Source organism: Gallinula chloropus (assembly GCF_964237585.1).
Source record: "Gallinula chloropus genome assembly, chromosome: 2".
Lineage (NCBI taxonomy): Eukaryota > Metazoa > Chordata > Aves > Gruiformes > Rallidae > Gallinula > Gallinula chloropus.
In genome coordinates, this window is record NC_140086.1 from 21,832,453 (window position 1) to 21,846,066 (window position 13,614).

The following is a 13,614-nucleotide window of genomic DNA, read 5'->3' on the forward strand; positions in this document are numbered from 1 at the left end:
CCAAAATCTGCATCCTCTTTCTATGGAACATAATATTTTGCTGGGCTTCACAGACTCTAGTAGGAGCAGGGAATACTATCAAGGAGTGCATATAAGAAAAAAGTGGGATCGTATCTAGAGCTTTAGAGCCATTTTGCCTGACAACAAAATACTTCAAAAGGCTGTTTGCTATTTAGAGTCAAGACAAAGCTCTGGAGACAAGATCTTTTCTGTCCCTATGCTATTTGCCAGAAGCAGAAGCCTATTACGATCCAATTTTAAAAATCAATTTTGCACAAATCTCCACGCTAAGTTGGATACATTGATTGTAATACTGGACAGGATGTTTTCAACATCAGGAGGTTTATTTGGAATAAAATTCTCCAGCACTATCTTTTGTAAAAAGCATTCCCTTCCTGCAATTCTCTTGTGCCTCCACTATCTGCAGTGGTACTGGTTTATATACCTTGTGAATCAGTTTGGTAGAAGAATACTATAAGGCTGTCTTTAAATGTGTGGCTCGGGCCATTTGGAACAAACATATGTTTAATGTGTGAGTAAAAGCTTCCTACTTACAATTCCTTTGTATGAAATTATTAATAGGTAAAAAGTAATATTGCTGTTTTTGAAAATTGCTGTCTTTCAGGTAAAGAAAGAAATGAAAGATCTTGTTCAAAATAAAGGCGTCAACTCCTTCAAGATGTTTATGGCTTATAAAGACATATACATGGTCAATGATGAGGAGCTATATGCAGCCTTTTCCTGCTGTAAGGAACTTGGAGCAGTTGCTCAAGTCCACGCAGAGAATGGAGAACTAATTGCACAGGTAAGCATTTGGCATTTTGTCCATCAAAGTCAGGAATATAAATGATCCTGTTATCAAAGCACTTCAGTAGATTTATTAGTACCATCACTGTACCATAGGGAAAGGCTTTTCTACCCTATTCTACTTCCAGGCAACTAATGAAAAATATCTTCTCCAAGATCCTAAAGGATGCTTGTGGTGGGATAAGAAATTCTAACCTTGAGTCCTGGGTTCAGGGTACACAGAGGCAAATGATCCTGTTATAACGAGAGTTATATTTGCAGTATTATGTATATACTTGCAATGTAACATGTATACTTGGCTGACAGAGAAAGCACCAGTCAGCCTCACCATCAACCAAGTCAAAGGGGGAACACCAGGACACGTATTTAGACGTAAGGTGTGTGATGCCTAACTGCAGGTATCTCCAACCATAGTCAGCTCGTCTGACAGGAATGAATCCAGAAGAATGGGGAAGCCTTCACTGACTGGGTCCAATAGTCTCAGGGTCCCTCTGTGCATAGTTAGCCTCACTTCACACTTGCTACTGCCATCTTAGTGCTGTGTGGAGGCACTGGGAGTATAACTGCTCTGATGTCTGAGTTTCTTCAGCTGTCAATAGTACTCTGCCCCAGGTCCCATAACAGAAATTGATTTCTAAGTAACCTCAAATCACCAAAGCATAACTTCCTGGAATGAAGTAGGAACAAAATCTTATGCCTCTTAAAACCTTGGAGCCTCCTCCAGAGGCTTTGGGTATGTATCTTTGTGCTTAGTAAGGATCTTTCAATTTTTTTTTTCCAATGAAGGGTTAGTTACTGTCATCATCAGATACTGGCTGTGATCATTTAGGTGTATATGTTGAGAGACAGGATTTTCAAAAGCAGTGATTTATCCCTGTAAGAACACACAGAGCGTGTTCTCTGCAGTCACTCAGGTATTCTGAGACCCGTGTTTATTGAGATACACGTTGGATTTCAGATAATACAACAATAACTTCTCTTGAAACAATAACCATAACTGCTGTGTTTTCTTTTTTCTCAAACTGGCTTCAGTAGCTGGTTTAGGATTCAGCATGTTCATAACATCATGTTTGCATTTTAAGTAACTCTTGCATGTTTTTGTGTGGTGTTCAGGGTGCAAAGAAGATGCTGTCAATGGGAATAACTGGCCCTGAGGGACATGAAATGTGTCGTCCTGAAGAAGTGGAAGCAGAAGCTACACAGAGAGCAATTACCATAGCAAATGCTGTAAACTGCCCCCTTTTTGTAGTCCATGTAATGAGTAAATCTGCAGCAAGGGTGATAAGTAATGCACGAAGAGAAGGTAAAAGTCCTAATTCTTTTGTGCTTGGGCAATGGCATTGGAGGAAGGATCATGAAAACCAAATATAGCATCAGTGTCCTACTTGTCATGGCTGATTTGTCATAACCCTCAGAATAGGGATGATTTTCTTGGAGTGGGATGTCTTAAGTGTGTGTCTGTGTCTGTGTGTCTGTCAGTGTCTGTGTTGTGGGGCCCCAGGGAAGCTAAGCAGTGTGGAAGGACAGCAATCAGATTGAGACTTTCCCTTCTCCCATTTTGCTCCTTCATACTGTATCTCAGTGGTCAAAGCGACAGCCAAAACATCGCTATTGCATATGTGACCAGTCCAAGAGTATACACCCTCTGCTATTACCCTCCCTTGAGTTACAGGCTTCAAGCCCTTACCAACTATTTAGATGAGAAATTCTACAGCGTGTTTTAAATACAGTGCCATGACATGCCCAGGACTCCTATTTGCTGAGCACTTAGACATTGTGGTCTTGATGACAGTGTCTGAAAGCCTTGATTCCCTCCAGGGAAGGGTTTCTCAGGTCACATGCTCTGAAGGGTTCATAAATAGTTCTGGCCAGCCAGGGGAGCCTGAGCCCCTTGACCATCTGCTGGGCAGGCTAAAAGCAACCAGAAGGCTACAGGAATTTTTTACCTCCTTGTCTGTAAGTTCATCCAAAGCAGCCTGTGGAACCACAGGGCTGTGAAGAGACATTATGTAGGTGGAAGGAGTAGAACAGAGGCTCATGACTGGGAAGATCTATAAGTTTATGAAACATCTGTTCTCATTATCTTTTGATATCTCAGCTTGTCGTCATCTGACCTAACATGAATTGCATACAGACCTCAGTTTCCTTATTTCTTGACTTTAGATAATGCTTACGCTGGGATGTATATAGTTAATATCAAAATTCAGAGTATGAGAGCTTGACATGAAGTGGCATGTGTGCTCACAGCCAGAAAGTCAACTGTATTCTGGTCTGCATCAAAAGAAGCACAACTAGCAGGTTAAGGGAGAGGATTCACCCCTTCTATTCCATGAAGGTCCATGAGACCTCACCTGGAGTATTGTCGCCAGCTCTGGGATCTTCAGCACAGGAAAGTCTTGGAGGTGTTGGAGTGAGTTCAGAGGAGAGCCACAAAGATGATGAAAAGGATGGAGCACCTCTGCTATGAAGACAGGATGAAAGAGTTGAGCTTGTTCAGCCTGGAGAAGAGAAGGCTTCAGGGACAACTTACAGCAGCCTTCCAGTACCTGAAGGAGCCTACAGGAAAGCTGGAGAGTGGCTGTTTATGAGGGCATGTACTGATAGGAAAAGGGGTAATGACCTTAAACTGAAGAAGGGTAGATTTAGATTAGATATTAGAAAAAAACCTCTTCACTATAATAGTGGTAAGGCCTGTTAACCTGGGAACAGGTTCCCCAGAGAGTTGGACCCATGCCTGTAAATAAACATTCAAGGTCAGGTTGGATGGGTCTCTGAGTAACCTGATTTAGTTGAAGAAGTTCTGTTCACTGGGGGGGGGGGGGTAGACTAGCTAATCTTTAAAGACCTTCCAACCCAAACTATTCAGTGGTTCTTTGGCAAAAGTGCAATCAAAACCAGCATGATACTGTGATAATACAGTTGGATATATTTATGTGGAATATGTATTGATTATGACTTCCAGTAAGACTTATCAGTAATTCAATTTTATAAAAGAATCTGCCAGAATACTTACTGTCATGCTTTTTGGTACAGTGCTATATTAGATTCCTCCACTAGATGACAGTGCTGCTGGTAATGTGGATTATATCTGTCAGAGTGCGGTTATTTGTACATTCACAAGTGTGGTGTCAACATTCACTACAGGAAGCTATAACAGCAGTTAAAATACCCCGATTAAAGATGAAACACTGTCTGTGAATATAAAAGAGCTAAGATAGGAGATAGTGTTTTATCACATGCTATTCAAAAGCTAAATTCTGTGTTGATAGTAAAGACTGTAAAATAGTGTGTTGTAAGAATAGGGTAGATGCCAGTATAACAATTGACTTGCTAACAGTATGCTTCTTCGATGTGTAAAAAGGAGAATTTGGTACAATTTATGCTTACTGTGGTGCAAATCTTTCTGGGTTCATGCAGTCAGAATCATCAATGCTTGCCTTTGTGCAGAGCAAGGTATAACATCTCTCCATCCTGAATTCCTGTTTGTATGGAAGTATGCTATTTAGGAAACAGAAATCTAGGACTGGTTAAGAAATTTGATAAGTAGTGTACCACAAAGATAGGTACAACAATTAAAGTTCATAATGAGACTGATTCTGGCAATTAGAATTTCATTGAGCTTAGCTTCAGTGAAAGTTACTCTCTATTTCTCAATTAAAAAAGGTAATATGAAACAAGTATTTCCAGAAAAAAAACTTAAATTCTCAAAGTATTGTAGGAATGACATAAATAAAACCCAAATGCACTGCTTCCACAGAAAGGCGGTCCGATATGTCTGTCTCATTTTCCTCAGTGATCCTCTTTCTGCTCTCATATAAAGTCTTCCCTACAATGAGAAGACAAGGCTGTACAGTGCTGGTGTCAGGCATGTAGCTCCCTCTCCTTGTTAAGATTACCTGATGTGAATTTACTGGGGAAAGCTAACACGGACCTGTCACTCACTCCTTTGGCCAGTAATGCCTATGAGGAAGCAAGGCTAACAAAGCGTGGTGTAGGGATGTATGACTTCTACTGCCTCCCACTTAAAAATGCTTTCATTCTAAATGTACAAAAGACAAGAGACTGTGTCCCTTTGCCCATTTAACTGTGCTGTTACCGCTAAGGACACGAGGCTTTCTAGTGCAGAAAATGGAGAGCTGCCTCTTACTAAAAAGTCAGTTTTTGAAAGGCTTTTCCCTTTAAAGAATGTATATAAAAATTTGTAATTGGTCAGAATACAAGAAGCTTGTACTTCCTACCATCAGTCATGGGGTAGGTGCGCTCCCAGTGAGAGAAAAGGCATGTCCATAGTTGTGAGTATACAGGCTCTCAAGGTGATTCTGAGCACAGGACTGCAACCAAAAATGCCAACTTTCTGGCTGACTCATGCAGGACAGCTCAGGTCCATGCTGTAGATAGCCTAACTGATGCAATGATATGCCTGATTCAATAAATCCTGCCTTACAGTTCTGCTTCTTTCAGTTCACAGAGGGTCAGTGAGTATTTTTGCCTCATATGACTTTATCTTAAGTGCCTCTGAAACTTTTACTAGAGTAAGCATGCGGGAACCAGTTTTTCAAGCCTGTAATGTTTGTGTTTCTCAAGATTACAACTCTTTTAGAGTTCTGATAGGTGTTAAAGAAGTTGCAGTTGCACATTGTTCTTTGTTACTAAGTAATTTATGTGAAAATACCTTCTACCAGTCAGTTTGGGCATCTGATGAAGAAGTCACAAAATCCACAGCTCTTTTCCAGAGATGTCAGAAAGACCAAACAGCAGAATACTTTCTGTTTACTATTTTTGCTGAATGTAGGAAAACGTAACAAATTGAAAGACCTGATTTATTACTGCATTACTCCAGTTTTATGCCTATAGGCAGAAGCCAATTGAGCTAGAAGAATCGTAATGCAGAATTTCCTTGTTGCAAATAGAGTTAAAAGAGCCTCAATGCCAGATTTCCTTGTTCTGTGGGTTAAAGCAGAAACTTGATACTACTGCACCCTTCAGCCTAGTTAGTCACAGTGCAAATGAAATGTAAGAAATTGCACAATCAGCAGAAATGTTCAGATGAGGTCCATTGAAGCTGCAGTGTTCAAACGCATGTATGGAACTCCAAATCACTTGAGGAAATGGCTTGTACTCCTTCCCACTCATGGGAACAAGGGGAGCTGCTCAGGTCAAATTCTGACTGCAGAAATACTGTCATCAGCTGTGGTACATGAGTTAGAATCAACTCAGCATATGTGACTGTGAGCTTGGAGACTTCTTTTCAATTTTTGTTGTGAAACCAAGGTAGGAAAATGATTTCTAGATGCTAAACATTTACTCCCTTCCTACCATTTAATATTTTTTAAATTTTGGTTATAGATGCATGAGTTTTTTCTGTATATATATATTTAGGTTTGCAGCAGCCTCCCTTCAAATACTGTGTTTGCAGTTGCCCAAGGAAAGACTCTCCTAACTCCTGCACCAGCTCCAAATTAGAAGAACACTGTTCTGACCCAGACCTCCTCATTTGCTCAGTGGACATATCACTTCCATGGATGACCTCATATCCAGTGCTTTAGGTTTTGAAAACAAGATACAAAAATGAGCAAATAACTTATTAAGCCATGATTTTTCCCTCTGAGCCCCAGTGTAAACTTACAAATACGTAAGTAAGTGGGACTGGGAGCTTATAATGCTCCAAACCTAAGTGTCAGTACAAGATAAGCATGTACAGCATGTCAGAGCATGCTGAGATGGTTATAGCAAATTAATAATGCTAATGGGGAGTCTTCAGGTTGTGGCAGAAGGTATCCTATGTCGTATTTGAGCAAAGGTACAGTACAGTAATGTTAGACAAAGTCTCTAAACCCTGCAGAAATAACCACAGAAAACTATAGGTGTTAAATGCTATGAGAACACTTTGCAAGTCTAGCAGAGAAAATGTAAGGAATGGCACTACCGCAATGGGAAACATCATTTGAAAACAACAGAGCTCTTCAGGAGCTACCTCTGCTAGTGTAGCAGTTACAATCCAGTAGCCTACACAAGGACCACAATCTAATGCACAGAGAAAAATCTGCAAAGGTTTGCTCTGCTGTTTTCCGACAGTACAGCGAATGCCAGAGAAAAGTCACTGTCTTGTAGCACTGAGCAGTTACCACCTGAGCTCTTGCTGGGGTAATGTATTGACAGAATGTCCCTGAATGACGTGTGGCATTTGTAGCAAGACACCAAGTGTCTGTAGGGAGCAGAAAGGGAGAAAGCTCTTGGTGGGATCCAGCGAGGCAGCCTTAACCAGCACCAAGCAGCATACGAGTGGGTGTGTGAAGTCCCAGCTCACTCCGGTTCTTTGATGACCACCTCAGCCAGGGGCATTACCACCTCTCACCTACAGAACTGTAAAGGCTCTGGCCCATCCCCTCCCGGAGAGAAATACCTTGTTTTACCTCCCATCTTGTTCTGATGAGTTTCAAATCCATATTTTCTAGAAAGAAAAAATCTGCTATCTCTATCCAAAGGCTAACAGCCGGTCTGCGTTGGTGTCCTTTTCAGAGGAAACTGGAATACTGTGCAGCAAAGAATTAAAGAATGAGATTTGGGAAATATCCTTTAAAATGAAATTATTTATAGCTTTTTATTTGGGAAATGTTTTTATACTCTTTAAATTTATGTCTGGTGCCATATTGTTCTTCCTGGAACAGTTATAGGCTGACAATTAAAAGTGCCACCTTGCAAAGTCTGTATGCTGTATATATTAACTTACATTGTTACATAGTCAGTAATTTCAGAGCACCGAACAGGTGCTACCAAGAAATATGTGGATCTTGGACATAATTAATGCAACTAAGGACTGTGTTCCTTTTGAAATCTCAATCACATGCCTGGTAAACAATGTGTAAAACCCATTATAATATATCTGTCAATGATTTAATTAAAAAAGCTTGCCCAGGCAATGTTCTTATGAGGAAATATATTAGGAGATCACCAGTGGAATATTCAGAACAGAGATGCTGTGTTATAGCTTAGTTTATTATGTCCTTCCATATGTTGGTGTTTATTTTGAAACACCCGTTCAAATTTAAATCTATTGTCACCAAAAAGTTCCAGAACAGAGAAAATACAAGATACGAATTTTTATGTTGTTTGATGATGATACTATTGCTTTGCATTTTTCAGGAAAGGTGGTTTATGGGGAGCCTATTGCTGCTAGTCTTGGCACCGATGGCACCAACTACTGGAATAAAGACTGGGCTCATGCTGCAGCATATGTCATGGGACCTCCACTGAGACCAGATCCATCTACTCCTGGTTTCCTCATGAACTTGCTGGCCAAGTAAGCAGATGAACAAACAGTGACAGATGATGCCCAAATAAACAGCAAATTCTGTCTGGAGTGTATAATAACAAGTTGATGCCTTGGAGATTTTCTAAGTACAGAATGTTACATTATCAGGAAGGAGAAATGGAAGGTGAAACCATAGATTAAAACATTTTTTGTTACAGAAACTAGAAAGTGTTCAGACTTTGTTTCTCTGAACTCTTGTGACCTTCTGTCCCCATTTGATTTTAATCAATAAGCCTTGCCTTGCTAATATTGCAGCAGAAATTGAAACATGACCAGGGGGACAGTAAGGCTGTAAATTGGTGGGAAATGTGTAAAAAGTGGGGTCACAGCTCAAGGTTCTGGGGTTGTCAGCTGCCTTTTTTACTTGAAATTTGGATACTGCGTAAAAACTAAGTCTGCTGGCTTCTGAGAGTAGATATAAGCGAGCCACTTCGCAGTATCTCCTTCAGAAGGAAGTAGGAACAGAAGTGTCCTCGAGACACATGCAGTTAACAAAAGATGTGATTTTCTGGTATTTCATTACCAATAAATCTTACGTCCACAAAAGGACTGGATTTGACCAAAGAGTCTATGACAGAATGTCTTAACACTGACTGATGGTTATGCAAATCTATAGTCATTTCATATGGGACATGATCTAAAATTGCTGTGAGGATGAAACAAGTCACTTGCTCAGGGCATTGGGACAGTCCTCCATTTATGGGAGAACTTTGACATACCCAAAGTAAAAGTGTTACTTTTGGTGCTTGGTTTCTTCTGAGGGGGGTTCTGAAGAGGAAACTGCTTTGTAGAGTAACTGGCTGTTACTGTGGAGCTACCTTTGGAGGATGGGACTGAAGACATGCTGGCCAAGCATATCAGTTCTCCTTGCAAAAGGGATGGTTGGATCTACCCAGCCTTGCAACAGGTTTTCCTGTGTAGCACTATCTGGTACATGTTCTGATTCATAATGGAATTTATGTCTCCATAGTGATGACCTCTCTGTGACAGGGACCGACAATTGCACCTTTGACATATGCCAGAAAGCTCTGGGTAAGGATGACTTCACAAAAATCCCTAATGGAGTGAATGGTGTGGAAGACAGGATGTCAGTCGTATGGGAAAAGGGTGTTGTAAGTATATCAAGATGTCTGAAAGGGGAGGTTAATTGATTTCTTCAACAAAATATAATCTCTCAGCAGTATCAACTCTCCAGTTTTATTGAGTGTATTTATCATAGGATAATTCCTTTGATCAAATATCAGATCAGAGTCCTTACTAACTCTCACTTTATAGTCCTGGGAGGTAGAAGGATATCCTCGGTGCTTAAAAAATAGCAGTAGAGAATAATTCCCATCACGCAGCAGCACAGGACTGCTATTGTTTCAGCAGTAGTGCACAGTGAATTTATTTGCAGCATTGTTTTCAACAGATGAAAGGAAAGTAAAAAGCTGTCCACAGCTTTGACTTAGTTCTGTATTTTTTCCTCTTTGCTCTCTCTCAAACTTAGCTGTTGGAGGAGCTTCAGCACTTGCCTGAAAGTTGTGTTTTCAGCCAGAGGAAACAAGCTGGAGATAAGAAATGCTTCTCTAATATATGGCTCAGTGCTATGATGAGATGAGCACCTACAAGTCCCATTGACTTCAGATTCTTGGGGCTATCACAAGTGTTCAGTGCTTTCCAGGACAATGTCCTTCGGAAAGCTTGTGACCAGTCTTTTTGGATAGGGGGCAGTCTGATGAGGGGGGGAGCTGAAGAAATCTGGTGAGGGATCTGCTGCTTACTATGTGTTATGATTGCTCTGGCTAATGCAGCATTGTTGTCTGAAGTCTTGTTGATAATGCACTGCAAAGTATATTTATTTGACACAAATCTATCTTACACACTTGGTAAGGATGTGTTTCAGAATCTCTGTTCATCTGTATTTGGGATTCAGCTCCAGCTGGTGTGTACAAAGCGCACTTCTGCCCATATTCACCTGTGGCATAGCTCTAGTGTGATTATTTTTCATGTAAACTGGAACACAGTCTAGCTTGTGATTAGGATGAAGGTGAGATGCAAATATGTACACCAGTGCTGCTTTTGAACAGTGCCTCCTATTGGGCAAGATAATTTTTCAAAAGGTTTTTTCATCAGTAGTATCTTCCCTTTTCTTACTTGTAAAGTATTACACAGCTGTGAGAGTTTGTCTGGAAAACTTCCCCCCCTCCCCATACACCATTATTTAGAAAAGCAGCATTCACCACTTCTGTTATGCTCTGCTTTTGAGATGACTGCTCCCAGGCCACCATACAAACATGTTTTTATGACATTCTGATTCCTTGACTGACCTATGCACAACATTCCTGCCAGTGTGTCTGGCTTTCCAAGCAAACAGGTCATGGAGGCTAGATTCAATTAGTTATGTAGCAGTATGCAGTCCCAAGACATGTGTGTATCCATTATTGTTTGCCATTTTGCTGATGTGTCACATCAGCAAATGTGCCACATCAGCATTTGTGATCCCAAATGTTTACTGACTGGTACTATCCTCTGTTTTATCGCTGAAGAGATTTGTAAATCATCTTTCCTGTATTACATATCATGCCTTGCTGTCTTCTAGGCTCTCCTTAATACAGTCTCACCATTTTCCAAATCTCATATATTTGAGAGATGCTATGTTTCCTGAGGAAACTGCTCAGCAGGACTACAGATTCAAAGCCAGCTAAAAAGTGTCATTTCAGTTGACTTGGGACTGGATCCATAGGAGCGTTTGGCTTTAAAGTTGCCTTTTTGTCCCTTTGCTGTGGGAGAAATTAAGATAAAGGTGTCATATTCAGTGAATGTACACTGTAGTATGTGCATCTGAGACAAATAGCTATTTTATTTCTTTTAAACTCTTTGGGATGACACGAAAAAGATATTTATGTGATACTGGCAGAGTGCTGTCACTCATCCTAGCCTTTGCAACAAGAGCTTTTTTTTTTTCCTTGTTTAAAAATGTAATGAGTTTGTTTTTGTGCACTTTTCTGCAGCACAGTGGAAAAATGGATGAAAACAGATTTGTAGCTGTTACCAGCACAAATGCAGCAAAAATCTTTAACCTTTACCCAAAGAAGGGAAGAATTGCTGTGGGTTCTGATGCTGACATTGTAATTTGGGATCCCAAAGCTACAAGGTATGTATGAGTAGTTATTTTCTTCCATCCAGCCTCTCTGCAGGAAAAAATATCTCAAAGACTGAACAGCAACAAGATTTTCAGGTGAGGTCATGGTGTTTTTCAATAGCACTTTACGTGAATTATTTACAGGTTATTTGTTTCCCACAACAGTAAGCAGAGATCTTTGATCTCTAGATGGACTTAAAAAAAAATCATAGATTGCTGACCAAGTGCAAAAATAACAAGGTCTGTACATTACACTAACAGGGCATGGTATCCTAAGAGTAAAAATAACAACTTTGGGATATTTGGAATAACTCTGTTAAGTACTAGGGTATGCTTACATTCCTCCCATTGCAAAGAGAAGGGAGACGAGCCTGCATTCCTGCAGGATGACCCACTGCAAGCTGGAGTTTTGAAATTATGGCTACTTCAACCATATTCAAAAGTTGTCAGGGTGGGTGGTGAAAGTGTAGGGCCTTGCCCTCCTAATGCCTTCTTCCTAGTCGATAGAGCAATTACAGTGGCAGAGTCAGGAGTGAGCTTAGTTCTGAAGCTCAAGCTGTTCATGCTCATGATTTTATTTAAGGAGTTTTCTGATTTTGCACACAGTAACTCTCCAAGACTAGAGCTTATCACACTAACAACGTACGCACAAAAGGTGTGCTTATGTCTCACCCTGTATGACTTGTATCTATGCTACATGTGGTACATGCTACAAAGGGCATGCAGTGTCTTTCTGGGACCCTCAACTCACACAGCATATGGTACATTACAGCTGATTCCTCTCTTCAGGTGTGGTCACATCATCAGCCAGCTCTACACTCAGGCCACTATAAACATCTCAAGAATTATAAGTCTTGAGTCTTCCTGTAGCTCTGTGTCCATCCTGGTCTTGTTTAAACTGCCTGGAAATGGTCTGGCAGCCATCTGTCACAGAGTCAGGTCACCTAAAGAGTTATCTTTTTCAGCTTAGATGCCTATTGCCTGTACAAGTGCATCTCCACTGCTCAAGTGCTGAGCAGGTTAGCTTAAATCTGCAGGTGCTTTAAGAGCCAAGTCTTGCATCTGACCACATCCAGCCCTGCACATAGCAGCAGGAGGTATGCTGAGACTGTGCTTCTGTCTTGGGCTCAGCTTTAGTGAGAAGCGGAAGCATACAACTGCCCTGAAGGCACACACTGTCCCTCCTTGAAATCTCTTCATTAGAGTCATCCAAATAGCAAATCCATAGAAGATAGCAAGCATCAACCCCAGGTGAGCTTTGTGGGGTGTTAGGCATGATGGCCAGCTTTCATCAAGGTATCACATTGTTGTAACTCAGATAGCATTAGATTTTTAGCCTTTGGGTTTTTTGGGTTGGTTTTTTTTTTTTTGGGGGGGAGGGGGGAAGGATGTTGTTGTGGTGGCTTTTTTGGTTGGTTTTTTTTTTTTAAAGAATTGAAGACTTCCCTCATGTCAAGGAAATTTTTGAAACATAACTGGGAAAATCTTATTTTGGAAGCCAAATGGGGGGGGGGAAGCCCTAATCCTAGATTTATCTTACACAAAGAAAATTTTCTGGACCAATCCTCTGGGATTTGAATTTTTGATAATGCAATTCTCACTCCTTTCAGTATATTCATGAGTATAAAAAAATGTGTGAGAGTGAGAAGAAAAGCATTCTGTGTTTTAAGCTGAAAAGCTTGAGGACATGGAAGTTCCTATGCAGAAGTCCAACAAAAAAACTGGCAGTGCCAGCAAAAGAAGTTTTAAGAGTGTCAACCTCAATAAACATAGAGGCCTGCCCAGTGCTGGATTGGAGAGATTTTTGTGTGCATTATGCCTTCTGGCATGTTGAGCAAGCATATTTTGAGATACGAGCTACAAGCTATTTCAGGACAGTAGAGATAGGAACTCTGATTAAAAAAAACCTGAAGAATTCATTCCTGAGCCACTTCTGTTCTGCCTGGGGGCAAATGAATCCAGAAGGATAGGAGAGTTCTGACATTGTTCTCAAGGTGCTTTGTCAGCTCCAGAAATTGTTTATCCTTTTGTCTCCCAAACATTCCTTCAGCCTCCCTTTGCTCTGTGCTGAGTGCTCTCATTGCCTTTTTGCCCACTGCAGCTGAGAAGATGCAATTTTTCTTCAAATATTTTTTCTAACATTAAACTGAATATTCTTAGTGAGCACGCTGGTTTTAAGTTCAGGCAATGCTTCTTTCTGATCTGGTACAATTCCCATTGTTTATCCCTTTGGCTTTGCTGGGAACAAGCCTCTCTGCAGGTACAATTGTGTGAACTACATGAGTAAGTATAAATAAATCTCACCAGTGCTTGTCTATTCATTTCACTATAAATCCTGAAGAGGGCACAAACAGCCCAGAAGAAAAAAAAG

The 13,614-nt window shown here is 40.6% G+C and overlaps 1 protein-coding gene across 1 annotated transcript in view; it reads left to right on the plus strand.

Annotated features, from left to right (window-relative positions):
- DPYS (dihydropyrimidinase) overlaps window positions 1–13,614 on the plus strand; it is a gene marked incomplete at its 5' end in the record, with an annotated part of 31,356 nt that overhangs the window by 5,779 nt on the left and 11,963 nt on the right. The window contains 5 exons of the mRNA XM_084280220.1: window positions 626–805; window positions 1,921–2,110; window positions 7,951–8,107; window positions 9,090–9,231; window positions 11,113–11,255. Of these exons, the coding sequence (XP_084136346.1) occupies window positions 626–805; window positions 1,921–2,110; window positions 7,951–8,107; window positions 9,090–9,231; window positions 11,113–11,255 (812 nt within the window). The remainder of the gene's footprint in view (window positions 1–625; window positions 806–1,920; window positions 2,111–7,950; window positions 8,108–9,089; window positions 9,232–11,112; window positions 11,256–13,614) is intronic.